This window comes from Marmota flaviventris, chromosome 19, assembly GCF_047511675.1.
Source record: "Marmota flaviventris isolate mMarFla1 chromosome 19, mMarFla1.hap1, whole genome shotgun sequence".
NCBI classification, from domain to species: Eukaryota; Metazoa; Chordata; class Mammalia; order Rodentia; family Sciuridae; genus Marmota; species Marmota flaviventris.
The window spans coordinates 1,473,332-1,489,038 of record NC_092516.1 but is presented as its reverse complement, the minus strand read 5'-3'; the positions used below and the strand labels follow the sequence as shown (position 1 = coordinate 1,489,038).

General features: G+C 58.9%; 1 protein-coding gene across 3 annotated transcripts; it reads left to right on the top strand.

Annotated features, from left to right (window-relative positions):
* Nucleotides 1–5,396: 5,396 nt before the first annotated feature.
* On the top strand, nt 5,397–15,317 carry Carhsp1 (calcium regulated heat stable protein 1). Of its 3 annotated transcripts, none has more exons than XM_027940704.2 (4): nt 5,397–5,464; nt 12,036–12,200; nt 12,674–12,796; nt 14,919–15,317. In XM_027940704.2, the coding sequence occupies exons 2-4, from the start codon at nt 12,043–12,045 to the stop codon at nt 15,079–15,081; spliced, it is 444 nt and encodes a 147-aa protein (XP_027796505.1). In that variant the 5' UTR covers nt 5,397–5,464; nt 12,036–12,042; the 3' UTR covers nt 15,082–15,317. The 3 variants fall into 3 exon arrangements, with proteins under 3 accessions (XP_027796505.1, XP_027796506.1, XP_027796507.1); XM_027940705.3 differs by lacking the exon at nt 5,397–5,464 and adding an exon at nt 10,157–10,448; XM_027940706.2 differs by lacking the exon at nt 5,397–5,464 and adding an exon at nt 11,397–11,531.
* The last annotated feature ends 390 nt before the right edge of the window (nt 15,318–15,707 follow it).

Sequence of the window (15,707 nt, the reverse complement as noted above, 5' to 3'; positions counted from 1 at the left end):
TGTGGATGTCCCCAGAGCCAAGCTAAAATGTGAGCAACAGTGTTGCCAAAGCAAACCTGCGAGGGTCCCGGGCGGCATGAGGCGTTCTGCACTGGATACGTGCGTTTCCCCCGCACCACTACCTTATTGTGGTGGCTCCTGACGCTGCCCCATTTTACAGATGAAAAACTGAGGTGCAAAGAGGGGACATGCCCCGTGGAAGGTACATCGGGACAGAGTATGGCTCCTCAATCTGCCGCCTACCTGTCCCAGGAGCCTGTGTTCCTGGCCACACGGCTGGACACTCCCCTCCGCACCCCACTCATCAAACGAGTCCCAGGAGATGATGTCAAGTGGCTTCTCAAAATGATCAAAGAGTCAGAAACAGGAAACGCTGCAAAATGTGCCACAGGGTGAAAACCCCAGGGCTGGCCCCCCACAACCTGAAAAAATGGTCAGATCTGGGCTAATTCCCATCACCTCCCGCCCACTGTGTGGGTGGTGTCTTCAGCTGTCTCTGCCAGAAACGCAAAGAGATCCAGATGCGCTTTCTCTGAGGCACATTTGGCAGTGGGTCCTTCACTATCCCAGATCGGAATCCACCGAAACACACGACCTCAGACACCCATCTAAAGAATCCAGTGCAGCTGGGCACGGTGGCCCGGGCTTCTAATCTCAGCGACCCCGGAGGCTGAGACAGGAGGATCGCAAGCCCCAGGCCAACCTGGGCAGTAAGAAGGGCTGGGAGTGTAGCTCAGTGGTGGAGCACCCCTGGCTTCAATCCCCAGTAACGAAAAACAACCACAATGCAATGCCCCAATTGTAACACAAAGTAAAAATGGAACAGCAAAGATCTGGGGAAGTGAAATCCGTATGCATTCTGTCGTCCCAAAGTGTGATCAGTGCCACTCCCCTTCTTACCCCCCCCACCCCAGGAGGAATGGGAAGGCATTCAACAAAGACCTGCAGTGGATGGGTGGCTCAGGGCAGCCCAAACCAGGCCCAGCAGAGCTGCTGTCCCAATGGGATCCCACGCAGCAGGAAGAAGGGATAAACTATCCATCCTGGGTGAGTCACAAAATGATTGTGCTGAGAGAAGACGCATGGGGCAGGCAGGGAAGGAGTCCCTTTAGAGCAAACTCATCCGCAGTGGCAGAGAGCAGATGTGTGTGGGGTGGGGGCACAAGGTAGGGGTCACCAAGGACCCTTGTGGGGCACTGTCCTGTAGCCCTGTGTTTGCAGGACGGTACGGAAGCACTGAACCATAACAGACTGTCCAGGGCAAAGACGAGCGTTGGACCTCAGGCTGCTACCAAAACAGGAGGGTTTTAAGGCAGGGACTCTGTATGACACCTTGATGTGTCATCGTGCCTTGGTCCAAATCCACAGAACAGCAACACCATGGGGGGCCCCCTGATGTGAACTTGGACTTTGAGTGATTTTAAGTTTCACCACTTGGAATCCATGTCCCAGGTTGGTGCAGGGAGGCTCTGGAGATGGGGCTGTACGGGACACGTGGGAAGCACAGGGGTACTTTCCACTCAGTAAGTGCTCTAAAAAAACAGCCTGTTGGGCTGGGGATATGGCTCAAGCGGTAGCGCTCGCCTGGCATGCATGCAGCCCGGGTTCGATCCTCAGCACCACATACAAACAAAGATGTTGTGTCCGCTGAAAACTAAAAAATAAATATTGAAAAATTCTCTCTCTCTCTCAAAAAAAAAAAAATAAATAAAAAAACCCAGCCTGTTTAAAAAAAAATAAACATCCCGAGGGAAAAGTTAATATTAAATCAAATATTGCTGGTACTTTGTTTTGACATTTTGAAATAAGGTCCCTGTGTTCACAGAGCCCCTGGGAGGTGGGTGTGGCTCTCTTGGGGGCAGGGTGTCCAACACAGTGGCCTGGTGTGGTTCTCAGCAATCCATGCACATAGGGCTCTTGCCTCCCCTAAAATCCATGGATCTTCTGAATTTCCACTCGAGCATTAGAACAGGGCGGAGTACACACGGGGTCCAGTGGGTGGAGCTGGAGTTGAGACTGGGACTATTCTAAGTGCCACCAACACACAGTGTAGGGCGTAGGGCGAGGAGCCGGAGCATGGGCGGGGCCATCTTCCCTCTGCCCCCACTGCAGTTCTCCAAGTCACAAGTCTCCCCCCAGTGGCTGGGACAACCCTCCAGGACTTCCTGCATCCCCCAAACACACCCCGGAGGTGGTGGTGCGCCATGAACCAGTGGGAAAAGGGCAGGAAGAGAGGGTTGGGTGAGGATGAGCCTGCTGCCTGCTGCCTGCCTGGAAGGGCCCTGTGACACTTCCTGAGCGGCACAGACTTCCTGCTCAGTGTTCATCCCTGTGCCTGCCCTCTGGGATGGAGTCTGGGTGGACACTTCTTATTTCTAGATGGCCACTGCCCTGGAGGGATTCCAAGGATCCAAGGCTTGCTGAACTCCTACTGGGTGTCAGGGACCAGCCAAGGCCTCCGGCTTTTACCTCCTTACCACCCACTATGATCTGATCGTCTTACAGATGAGGAAACCGAGGTTCAGAAAAGCCAATGGACCAGGAAGGGCTGTTCACCCAGGGCAGCTCAGCAGGCAGACCTGAGTGTCTTTCTTTCTTTGGTTTTTTTTTTTTTTAAGAGAGAGGGGAGAGAGAGAGAGAGAGAGAGAGAGAGAGAGAGAGAGAGAGAGAGAGAGAGAGAATTTTTAAAATATTTATTTATTTTTTTAGTTATTGTCGGACACAACATCTTTGTATGTGGTGCTGAGGATTGAACCCGGGCCGCACACATGCTAGGCGAGCGCGCTATTGCTTGAGCCACATCCCCAGCCCTCAGACCTGAGTTTCTTTATCTGTACAATGGGACAAGAACACATTCACTTTGAAGCATTCTGTGGAAGGACAGACAGACATTCCTACCCTGCTGCAGTGCTGGGGAGGAATGGTGCACACCAAGGCGTCTTGATGCAGTCTTGACAGAGCCTCAAGGGGAGCAGGATCAGCATCTTCTCTGGGGTTGCTCTCCAGATTCTGGACGGTACCCATAGAGTCAGGGTAATGGTTAGGTGAATGCGGTAGGCACTGAGGGCCCTGTTAGCACTCACCTGTATTTGAAAAGTTTATATTTTGCTAGGTGCAATGGCATCTGCAATCCCAGCATCTCAGGAGGCTGAGGCAGGAGGATTGCAAGTTCAGGGCCAGCCTTAGCAATTTAGCAAGGCCTTAAACAACTTAGCGAGCCCCCGTCTCAGAATAAAAACTGAAGAGGGGTTAGGGGTGTAGTTCTGTGGTGAAGAACCCCTGGGTTCAATCCTTAGTACCAAAAACTATTTTTAAAAATAAAAATGAAAGTGTGTCGAAATGTATCATTTATCCTGGGCTGATGAATTTTCATAAAGTAACCACCCCAGGGTGTCCCTGCCCCCAGATTGAGAGACAGAACCTTACTAGAAACTGGAATCCCATGGTCACTGCCCACCCCTGCCCAGGGGGTCCCTTGTCTGATTTATAGCTGTTTTCAGTTACAGTTCACCCATGGAAAGTGTATAATTCAATGGTTTTAGTACAATCACAGAGTTGTGCAACTATGGTTTGATCAAATTTGGAGCATTTGTCTTACCCAGTACTGCTGGCTCTCAGCCCCTATTCCCCACTCCCACCCCTGGCTTTTTTTTTTTTTTTTTTTTTTTTTTGCATTGCTGGGGATGGAACCCAGGGCCCCTGCATGCTAGGCAAGCGCTCCACTACTAAGCCCCAAATCCAGGCCTCCTAATCTACTTTCTGTCTTCATGGACTTGCTTATTCAGGATATTTGTATCAATGAAATCTATGTGTGTCTTTTTTTATTTTTTATTTGTTTTAATTAGTTACATGTGACAGTACAATGATCTTGACATATCATACATTTGAATCAGATGGGATATGTGTGTCTTTTTGTGTCTGCCTTCATTCACTTAGCATGTTTTCAAGGTTCACTCATTTTGAATCAATACTTCATATATATATAATTGGTTGTCCTGGGGAATGAACCCAGTGGCCACTGTGTTTTGCCACTGAGTAACCCTAACCTTTTTAAAAATTTGAGACAGTCCTCATTCCTTTTTATTATCAAATAATTTTCTGTTGCACAGATACACAATCATTTGTTTATCCATTCATTACCTGATGAACATCCGGGTTGACCCTGGGCCTTGCACCTCTGAGTTACAGCTCCAGCCCTGTACTCTACCCTTAGCTAATGTTTTTCTTTTTTGTGTGTACGGGGGAGGGAACTGAACTCAGGGGCACTCAACCACTGAGCCACATCTCCAGCCCTATGTTGTATTTTATTTAGAGACAGGGCTCACTGAGTTACTTATGGCCTCGCTTTTGCTGAGGCTGGCTTTGAACTCCTCCTGTCTCAGCCTCCGGAGCTGCTGGGATTACAGGTGTGCGCCACCGTGCCCAGCCCCACTCCTTAGCTATTAGCAATAATGTTGCTATAAAGATCGGGGAACATATCCGCTTTTGCGCGGTCATACACTTTCGGTTCCTTGGGCATATACCTAGCAGTGGGTGTGCAGGTCGGGTGCTTCTAGGTGTAATTGTCCGAGGTCCGTTAGACTTTTCCACGGTGGCTTTACCATTTCCCTTTCCCGCCAGCAGCATGAGGGCGCCTCCCCCAGTCGGTTTTGTTGCTGGGCGTCTGCCACCACTGGGCCTCAGCCTGGTGCGGAGTCTGGGGTCACAGGATGGCATCTCCAGCGGACTGCAGCGCCATCCCCACTCCTGGGCTTGTGGCTTAGGAGAGCCACCGGATACCTCTCCTCCCTCCCGCCCCCGGGTCCTGGGGGCGGGGATCGCATTCAAGGGCCGCAACCATCAGCAGGTGACCTCCTCCGAGAGCCTCGGTTCCTACCTTGCAAAAGGATCAACACCATTTGCCTCCTGAGATCGAGGACTCAAGGACGGAGTGGAAACAAAAAGAAAAACAAAGAAACAAAAACGAGAGGGAGAGGGAGAGGGAGAGGGAGAGGGAGAGAGAGAGAACCAACTGCTCTCCCGCGGTTTTCCGATTTGGCTGCTCATTTCTCTCGGTTCCTCCCTCGGTGTTTTGCTAGTTTGTTTCCCTTTTGTCTAGTCTTTCCTTAATCTCGTCCTTTCTGCTAAAACCCAGGGCCGGCTCATCTGGACGGGGAGCCCCGGGCAGGTGGGGACAGGCTGGCGCGGCTGGCGACGGTGCGGCTCTCCACTCCCCGGGGCCAGGGTTCCACCGCGGGCGCGGCGCAGCGGGGCGGGGACGGCGGGGTCCCTCCGGGTGGGCCAGCCCCGCGTCGGGTCCAGGCGTTCCCCTGCCCACACAAAGGTCCAGCGCCGCGGGCCTGGCCCCGGCCCATTGGCGGGAGCCCGGGGGGCGTGGCCTCGGCGCCCCGCCCCGCCCCGCCCCCGGCCCGCTCGGCTCTCGCAGTCGGATCCCAGCCGCGGGCGCAGCGGAACGCGCAGCCAGGTACGAGGCTTTTCCGGGACCCCGCGAGGGGCCTGGGGCTCCCCACGCGAGCCCCGGGAGCGCAGGGACGGGGCCGCGGCCTCCCCCGCTGGTGCTGCCCCCCGCCAGCCCCCCGTGCGGGGTCTTCTGGCTCCCGGCTTTGGGCTCCGGGCCAGTTCCTCCCAGCCCCTGCGAGATGCCCGGCCTCCGGGGTCTGGCTGGGAAGCGCGGGTCCTCTCCCCGGGAGGAAGGGGTGGGTGTGGCCGCAGCTGGAGGGATCGGAGGCGAACGTCGGGCAGCACTTCCCGCCCGGCCACCTGTTTTCTGCGCGCTGGGGACGCGCTCCCGGTCCCCGCCACCGCTCTTGCCTGTGGGCTGGAGCGTGAATGGGGTGACTCGTGGTGCGGGGGGTGGGCGCGGGGGGCGCCGCGCGCGGGAGGCGGAGCCAGCTCCCTGCCGGGCCTGGCCGCACAGCTGTGGGCTCGCGGGTGGGACGGCGGCCAGGCCCGGCGGGGGAGCCGCCCTGGCGCCGTGCGATTGGCGGCATCTGGGGGAGGAGGGACCGCGGCGCGCGCTCGCTGGTGTTTTTGCGCCGGAGGGTGGTGGGGGGACGACTAGACGGAGGAGAAAAACTTCATCCGCGAGTCCAGGCCCCCTCTCCAGCGCGGCGCTGGCCACCCAGGTGCGCAGGTCGGAGATGCAACATTAATTTTTAAATTTAAAAAAAGCAAAGTTCTGGGCCCACAGCTTTTGGGGGGTTGGAGTGGGTGCGTGTCCTGGGAGAAGTGAAGGGCAGCCCGCTCCGCCCCAGGCCGGGCCTCGGTTCTTAGAGGTGGAGGTGTCTCGTTGCAAAACAGGAGGCCTCTGGAATCCTGGTCTGCAGATTGGGGATAGAACTTCTCCTAGCAAAAATGGGTGCGTAGGATTAAAAGGGCTAGCCCAGGCCGGAGAAACGCTAGGTCCACTCTCCCGCTGTTTTGATATTTCCCAAGTCTCTTTTGATGTCTCATCTTGCCCTTCTAATATGATGGCCAAGCCGAAGCCAGATGGTGGTTGTAAAAACAATAGCTTCAAATTCAACCCTCCTGCTTAAAATTGTCCTCTGATGTCCCCATTGTCATTTACCATAAGCCACCAACTTTTCAAGAGGCTTCCTGTGATTTACCCCCACTGCCTCTACAGCTTCCCTCGCTCTGGGCCTTTGCCCCTCTGGAGTCCTCGGCCTGGACTCTGCACCCATTAAAAGATCTTTTCAGACCCGGCTCAGCAGGTCCATCTCTGGGCCATCCGCTCCTGGGGCTGCCTGAATGCCAGTGGATTCTCCATGCTGACCCATGTGTCCCTTGTCAGCAGCACTGGCCTGGTCGCCCCTCACGGGAGTAGATGCTTGGGATCAGATGAGCTGAGTTAGGCCTTGGTCCTTGGGTCCTGCAGTGGAGGTGAGGGGGAGGGGGACAGCCTGTTTGTCCTGCTGAGTGGCAGACTGAGGGCATTTGGTTTCCGTCCCACACACAGGGGCAGGAATGGGAGGGAAGGCTCTTCAGCTCAACCGCGCCTCACAGCTGCACCTTGCCAGCGCATTGATGTTGACTGGACACGGTCATCGCACCGTCCACACATCCGCACCCCAGGATGCTGCATCATTCCAGTGGACAGTTGGGGAAACTGAGGCAGGGTTGCTTGCCAGAGGTTGCAGCGGTGTGGAAGAGCAGATCGAGGAAAGGATCAAACAGGAAGGAGTAGATGGGGACAGACCTGCAGGGCAGGGTTCTGTGCATGATGGATCCGCTGTCCCTGGAGGCCTCCTGGTTGAGTGCCTTGTGGGGCAGTGGGTAACTCTGTCGCCTGGATGGTCAAGGCTTTTGGGGTGCTCATGGGGGGTCAGAAGGCTGGTGATGCTGGAGGGGCTGCCTTGGGGTCCTGGAAAGCTCCTCTTCAGGCTTCTGGCCTCTTCACAGTCATGTCAGCAGGGAGTGGGGGGGCTGGGCGCGGGCTGCAGCTGAGGAGGCCCGCCCACCCCTGCTGTCCCTGTGCCTCCCCTTTCTCCACCCTCACCAGACCCCTGCTCAACAATGGAGCAGAGTGTGGCTGAGCCCCGCTGCTGCGTCAACCTCTGGCTCATTCTCGGCCTTGCTTCCAGGGACCCCTCTGTCCCAGGTCAGCTGACACCCCCCCCCCCCCGCCCGGGTGCTCTAGGCCAGTTCTGCCAGCCCTGGCTCAGTGGGGCTGACTGTGCCATCATTCTAGAGGCTGGCCCCAGTCCTGCGGTTTTGCTGGGCAAGAGAATCACCCCATGGACCAGTGCCACTCCCTCCCTGGGAGTCCCTTAGACATGCAGACTGGGGGTGGGGACGGGGAATATACCTCCTCTAGAGGGGTTCTCTACCCAGCACCTCAGACGCCACCGTCACCTGAGAATCAGAATCTGCATTTGAACCCACTGAAGAGCGCACAGCCCTGACTTAGCCCCCTGTGCCTGGGTCCTCATCTGGGAAACATGGCTGGTGGCAGTGCCTCCCTGTTGGGTTCATGTGAAGATTAATCTAGGTCGTGTGTGTAGGTGTCCCCTGGAGCCCACACGGGCCAGAGGGCAGCGGCTTTGGGTGAGTAACAGCACAGCCCTCTGCCCCCACAGCGGGCCCTGCAGCCTGCCCTGCCCGCTTCCCAGTGTGGCTTTGCGTCCACCCCACCTGCCAGAGTGTCCACACCATGGGCTGCGAGGTGGCTGGCAGGGTACCCAGCCCTGGCCTTCCCAGCCAGAGACCCATGGAAGGTTCCGATGCCCGCCTTTTGTGAGGCAGGCGGGGAGAGGTCAGCTTTGCCCAGGAGTGGACGTCTGACCTGAGCCAAGCTCCAGTGCACTCCTGCGTCATCTGCTTCAGGGAAGGGTCTGAGGCAGCAAGAAGGGCGCCTGGTGACCTGAACGCCGGGTGGCTGTTGGAGTGGCTGATGGCCCCTCCAGCTCCCTCCTGGGATGAGCACCTGGTCCTTGGCTCCAGAGGCTCCTCCTGCGGGCGGCTGGTGGGCCTCCAGGCCAGGGCAGGAGCAGGACCTGCAGGTGGTTAACAGGGCTCTGCATGGTCGGGCCCTCAGCTCCAGGTGTGGGTGTGGGCCAGGTGGGGGTCAGGCAGGCCGCAGACCAGTGCCAGTACCCGTCTGAAATCCCAGAACCTTCCAAGAGGAGCTGTAGGGATTATGGAAAATTCCCAGGCTATTTTAGGCTGAGGCCCCCTCTGCCTCTGATTCTCAGGGTAAAAGCCCAGCTGACAAACCCCTCCCTGGGGACAGTCAGGGTGGGGAGGGCTTCCTGCCCACCAGTCTGCGGGGCCCTTGACACTCATCAGAACTGAAGGGCAGGCGGCCAGCTGCTCACCTCGCCCACTGCGCCCCCCTGGGGCAGGTAGCAGGCTGTGTCCTGGGCTGTTTCTAGCTCAGTGGTGGCTCAGAGGCCCGTGACTGCAGAGGAGGAGGTTGGGGTATCCACGGTCCCCTGGTGCCCTGCAGAGCCCCGCTGCTGGAGGCCAGGAACCACCCAGTCTGCGTGCATGCGTGTGGGTGCCCGTGTGCAGACACCCTACACATGGGCGCACCCCCCTGTACTTGTGCAGATGTACACTCACACAAGCACATGCGGACACCCCCCACGCGTGCACGCACACCAGCACGTGTGCACACAGCCCGGCAGTCGTGACCTGCCATGGCCATGACATTTGGTCCAAGTTTGTTCCAGGCAGGGGCCCCCCTCAGGCCCTGAGCCTGCTGCAGCCTGAGCTTCAGCCTCACCCCCTGCTGCTGGGGGGACTGGGAGGGGGCGTGGCTGGTCGTGGAGGTCAGCCCTGCCTTGTGCTCCGGGCTCCAAGGCCACCCTTGGTGTTGCGGGGAGCAGCTGGCAGCAGGAAGCCACCCATGCTGGTGGGTGGGGCTAGGGCAGTCGCATGCCCACCTGGGGGTGCTTCTGGGTGACTAGCTGGCTGCACAGCCCCTATACAGATGGACTCTGACCCAGCTGTCCCCACAGGGAGGCCGTCCATGTGCTCCCCCTGCCGGCCCTGTTCGGCTGTTCCAGGTGGCTCCTGGGCCTTCCCATCCCTCGCACTCCCGGTGCCTTAGGGTTAGGGTGATGCAGGACTTAGCCCAGGGCCCTGAGAAGCCAGGAGTGGGGGGCGAGCCCCTGTGTGGTCCCCACATAGCTCCCCTGAGGAACATGGGTTTCCAGTGGCATCTCAGGGGGACTGGATGCATTTGGCTCCAGCTGCCTTTTTGTGGTGCTGGGGATTGGACCCAGGTTGTCCTACCTGTGGGGACAGTTGTACCACTGAGGTGTGCCCCCAGCCCTGCGGGGCACATTTGGGAAGTGAGAGGGCTGAGGTGGAGAAAGAAGGGGCTCCCTTGTTTGGGGCCTGTTTGGTCAATCCAGGGAGCATGGCGTGGGCATGTGTGGACAGAGGGGCTGCCCTCCCCACCCACTTTCACCCAGCATCCCTCCCCAGAGCCTTCCTGCTGGCCTTGGTCACATGGGGTCACATGAACCTCGGGGCCTTTCTTCCTCCTCCTTCAGGGGACTAAGTGGCTCTCAGCTCCAGGCCCAGCAGGCCCCCCCAGGCAGGCGCACCCCCTCTCTGCCCATCGCATTCTGTCCCCTCTGCCTGCCTGCGTGCGGCCTTTCAGCAGTCGGTGACAACCTGTTGATGGCTTTATTCACCTGTTTGTTCTCAGGCTCCAGGTTCAGCCCTGTGTCTCCAGTGTCCTGAACAAGGCCTGGCACGGGCATCCATTTGTTGAGCGACTTTATGATGGCCGTTACAGCTGACCGTTGCTGCTTACTCGTTCTGGGAAGATTTGTGCCCCACGTTGAGCACACATTTGTTTGTTCCAACTTCATGATGATGGTGTGAATTCAGGACTGTTGTAATTTGCATTTACCAGACACAGAAACAGAGGTCGAGAGAGGTTAAGTAACTTGCTCAAGATCACACAGACGGCAGGTGATAGAATTTGAAGTCAGGTGGGCCTCGATTCTAAAAGACAGGGGTGGGCGGAGGCTTTGCTTTGTAGGGTGGAGGGCAGCTCCCCACCTTACACTGGAGCCACCGGGTCATTGTGGTCCCACTCGCTGTCCCAGGAGGCCCGAGGGGGTCCTCCCGTCCCCTCCCCTCCCTGGACCCCCCTCCCTCCCAGAACTCCAGTCGTGGGAACATTCTAGGACTCTGTGACCTGTACTGCTGGCTCATGCCGGAGCCCTGACCTCCAGCCCAGCAGCGGGCCTGTCCGAGGTGGGGGCTCCCTGGACGCGTGGTCCTGCTTGGCTGCGGCTGCAGCGGAGAAGGGTCAGGAGGTAGCTATGTCACTCCCTGAAGAAGGCCAGCCGGCCCCCTCCTCTCCCAGCCCGGCAGAACTGAGGGGAGTGTCGGAGGCTGTCTCCTTTGGAAGTGGAACCTCCCTTTCCCCCGAGGACGGAGGCCTGGGTCTTAGGTGGCCTGGGCATGGGGGCCTAGAGTCACCACGGGCAGTGGTGATCGGGGTCTGGGCGTCAGAGCTTCCTGCCACAAGTAGCTGGAAACTTTGGTTCCCAGGCGGAGAGGTGGGATGCTCCAGATGGTTCGTATCCTAATGAAGCCCACCCGGGTTGCTTCAGTCCACCTGCCCGTGGACTCGAGGGGACTTTTGAGCTCAGGCCTGCCCCGGGCCACCTGGCAGTGTCTTCCTCTGCTCCTGAGCAGGCGTGAGTGAGGCCCATCGCTGCCCCTTCTCCAGTGTGGAAGGGACTTGACCCAGGGCCCCTGACCTGGGGTCGTGGCTCTTTTCCTTGGCCCTGAGCCGAGGCTGGCTGGAGGCGGCACCTCCACGTCCCGTCCCGGGTTTTGGGCACAGAGCCGGGTCCCACTTACCACCAAGTTGCTAACTGCCAGGGTGCAGCTGTGGAGCGGCCTCCTGCTGGGCCGCCCGGGTGCTGCTTCCTGGGGAGGCAGGCGGCATGGCGGGCCTGCCTCGCAGGCTGGTGGCTGGGCCAGCGCAGCGTGCTCTGAGTCCCTGGATCTGCCCAAGGGCCTGGTGGACACTGCCTTTGGAACTCTCCGGAGGTCTCTGGGTGAGCCTGCCGGGCCTCCCTTCTCTGGGTGCAGGCTGGGGCAGCCCCTCGGGGCCGTGTGCTGGGGTTTGAGCGCTCTGCTCCTCGGCCTCCTGAAGTGGACCTGTTTGCCCTTTCCCCGCAGCCCTGGCACACAGTAGGGCACCAGGAGTGTCTGTCAGGGGGAGTGGCCTCACTGGCGGAGGGTTCCTGGCCTCCCTCCCCTTCACGGCACCTGCCAAATGTCCCAAGTAGGCCCAGGTCTGTGCCGTGAAGGGGAGGGAGGCGGGACAAAGGGGACCAAGGCCGCCTTTGTCACTGACCTCGTCCTGGGGGTGATCGGTGACAGAGGGAGGCCTGCGGCCACGTAGGAGCCCTGAGCAGGCACCTGGCCCACTGGGGTGGCACGGTGATGGTCAAGGGGGCCGATTCGAGTCTCGGACGGCCCCCTCAGATGTGGAGAGGAGGATGTGTTCGGCCCCACCTCCAAGGTCTGACCCCTGAGAGCTCCCCGTCTCTCTCCAGGTCAGCAATGTCATCTGAGCCTCCCCCGCCGCCACAGCCCCCCACGCATCAGGCTTCGATCGGGCTGCTGGACACCTCTGGGGCCCGAGATCGGTCACCATCTCCTCTGAGAGGCAACGTGGTCCCCAGCCCGCTGCCCACTCGCCGGACAAGGACCTTCTCGGCGTGAGTCTCGTGCTGCCTGGGGACACTTCCTGAGATGGCGCTCTTGCCCAGGGCCAGAGGTCCACTGTCCAGCCACAGTTGGGCCTCCGAAACCCTTGGGGAGTCTTGGGAAGGGGGTAAGGGCTGGTGGTGAGGACCTTCTGTCCGAGCTCTGAGGACACTGCTCTGTCCATGAGAAGGGCCACAAGCGGGGTGGGAAATCCTGGGGCGTCAAGGTCATTGCAGTCAGCTGCACAGGGGCACAGCGCCTGGTGGCCACAGGGCTGCAGGAGACCCACACAGCGCTTGGCAGGTGCAGGTTGCGGGCCCCGTGAGTGCAGCCTGCTCTGTAATTATGCACAACCTGTGTGAGTGTACATGGCGGCTCCTTGGGCACAGCTGTGGGCAGGGCTGGGATGAGCTGGGTGTGTCCCAGGAGAGTGGGTGGCTGTCCGGGGGCTGAGGGGGCCTCTTGCACCTCCTTCTCCCGTCAGGACGGTGCGGGCTTCGCAGGGCCCTGTCTACAAAGGAGTCTGCAAGTGCTTCTGCCGGTCCAAGGGCCACGGCTTCATCACCCCCGCTGACGGTGGCCCCGACATCTTCCTGCACATCTCCGAGTGAGTCAGCAGCAGGTCTGGGCAGCCCTGGGCTGGGCCAGGTGGGGCACTGGGTGTGAGGACATGTGGCCAGGCGTGTGGAACTCTGCCCGTGACCAGCTCTGACTGTCCCTGTGTGTATGTTGGTGGGGCCGTGAGACAGATTGAAGGCAGCTGCGTGTGTGCGTGTGTGTGTGTGTGCGTGTGTGTGTGTGTGTGTGTGTCACAGCGACTGGGTACGCCTGTGAACAGTGCATTGGCTTTTGTGAGCGTCTCCCCGGCCACGGTGCCCAGGGTGGACGGGTGTGCGGGGCTCTGGAGCTGCTGGGTGCACCTGAGCGCCCAGCGAAGCCGGTCAGTTGGGGGCACCCCTGGGAGGCAGCTTCCTGCCTGGTTCAGGGGAAGTGGCCCGGTGAGCCGGGGGACTCCAGGAAGGAAGTTGGGGGCTGGACCCTTTCTCCTGCCACTTGCTCTTTGACGTCCTTCCTTCCTGAGTGTCTGGAAGCCCTTGGGGAGCCCAGGGCGGCCCCACGTCCTCAGGGCTGGGAGTGCCCCGCAGCCCATCCCCACAGCTGGCCCTGCAGCCTTGGGATGTGCCGGGACTCTTAACTGCACTCCTGGCCTAAGCACTTCCCAACCCCCCATTTTTTTTTTTTTCAATTTTGGGGCTGGAGCCGAGAGAGGGAACTGAGGGGGCCACTCCACACAGCAGACCTGGAAGGCGTGGGGCCCTGCCAGGTGCTGTGGCGGGCGCCTAGGATCCCTCTGACTTGGGAGGCTGAGGCAGGAGGATCCCTTAGCAATGCAGTGAGACCCTGTCTCAAAATAAAAAATACATGGTGGGTGGGCATGGTGATGCACGCCCATAATCCCAGTGGCTCGGGAGACTGAGGAAGGAGGATCGCAACTTCAAAGCCAGCCTCTGCAAAAAGCAAGGCATTAAGCAACTCAGGGAGACCCTGTCTGTAAATAAAACACTAAATAGGGTTGTGGATATGGCTCAGTGGTTAAGGGCCTCTGAGTTGAATCACCAGTACCTAAAAAATAAAGAAAACCAAAGTGCTGAGAATGTGGCTCAGTGGCTGAGCGCCCTGGACTCAATCCTTAGTACCAAACAAAAACAAAATCAAACCAAAAATAGGCCAGGTGTGGTCGTTCACGCCTGTAATCCCAGCAGCTGGGGAGGCAGAGGTAGGAGGATCACAAGTTCAAAGCCAGCCTCAGCAATTTAGCAAGGTGCTAAGCAACTCAGTGAGACCCTGACTCTAATAAAATACAAAATAGGGTTGGGATGTGGCTCAGTGGTCAAGTGCCCCGGGTTCAATCCCCGGCACCCCTCAAAACAAACAAAAGTAACTGGGCCCCTGTTGTCTGCTGCTAGGGAGCATCAGCCCTGCCCCTCCCACAGCATGCCTGCATGACAGGGGTATTAAAGGGCCCTCTGCAGCGCAGACAGGAGGGGACTGCTGAAGCATTGCACTGTGTACGTGGGTGTGCAACTGTGTTTACAGGCTGCCTCTTTTCAGAAAGAATGTCTCGTGGTTTACAAAAAAGTTAGGAAGACATGGGTTTGGGGGCACCCAGGAACGACGGAGAAGCCGTGCCATCTGGATTTACTGCAAGACCTGGGCTGCGGCTTTATTCCTGAGCTTCCTGGTGGCCAAATCAAACACAGAAAGCACATGGACTGTCTAATAAAGCAGCCCAGTTCTGGGGGAGCTGGCTGGCCCTGGCGTTCAGGGTCCGAAGGGGATTTTCCTCCTGGGGTCTCCTTGAGCAGCAGCAGGATACCAGCCTTGCCATGAGACGGTGACTCGTGTCCTCGAGACAAGAGGGGGACCTTTCTGGGGATGGTCACAAGGGAGAGAAGCCCTCCTGGGACTAGCTTGAGGGGTCACAGGGACTTTCTGGAAGGCTCTCTGAGTGTCTGGGAGTCCAGCAGAGGCTCGGCTGGGAGCCCTGGGAAGGGGCTGGTGGGTTGGGGCTCCTTGGCCAAGACCTGAGGCTGGGCACAGGGTGGAAGGCCTCACGGCGGTCCCTTTGGAAGGGGGCCTCTGACAGTGGGGTGCTGAGGTCTTGGGGGGCGTGGCGTGGGCTCTCCTTGGCTGGGCTCTGACTGCCTGCTCTCCTCCTGCTCCCGCAGTGTGGAAGGGGAGTACGTTCCTGTGGAAGGCGACGAGGTTACCTATAAGATGTGTTCCATCCCGCCCAAGAACGAGAAGCTGCAGGCCGTAGAGGTGGTCATCACCCACCTGGCACCGGGCACCAAGCACGAGACCTGGTCTGGGCACGTCGTCAGCTCCTAGGGGACCCAGAAGCACCCCTTCTCCTGAGCATGTGGGAGACTTTGTGGGGAGCAGGAGTCAGGGCCACACTGGAGATGATCTACCGCACGAGACGGGGCTTCTGGGGGGACACAGTCCCTTCTGAGTGTCTCTGGAGGAAGGGGTGGGGACAGGCCCGGGCGCCCCCGGCCATCAGCAGCTTCCTTCCATCAGCAAGCTGTCACCTCCTGGAAAGCATTAAAGGCATTTAGAAAGGAGAGGCGCCTGCTGGTGGCTGAGCCAGGGTCCCACCCAGCCTGGGGGGGTGGGTCCAGGGTCACTGTCCCCCAGCTGCCCAGAGGAGCAGGCTCCGCCACAGAGCCTTTCCCCCTTCTGGTGGGGCTGGAAATCCCTGGATTGGGCAGGGGGTGCAGCTCCGAGGTAGAGCGATCGGCTAGAGCGCACCGGGTTCTGGGCGCCATCCCCAGCCCCGCCGCCCCCAGGTCCCCAGCTCTGGCCCACAAGAGGTGACGCGCCACTTCCCCAGGGTGAGTTCCACCCAGTGCCCGTCATGTCCTCTGGGGAGCAGGCCAGTGCAGTCTTCTGACTCCTGGTTTGGTTGGTTCTAGGGAAGCTGCTTCAGGGTGGGGCCCTGGGTTGGAGGGATT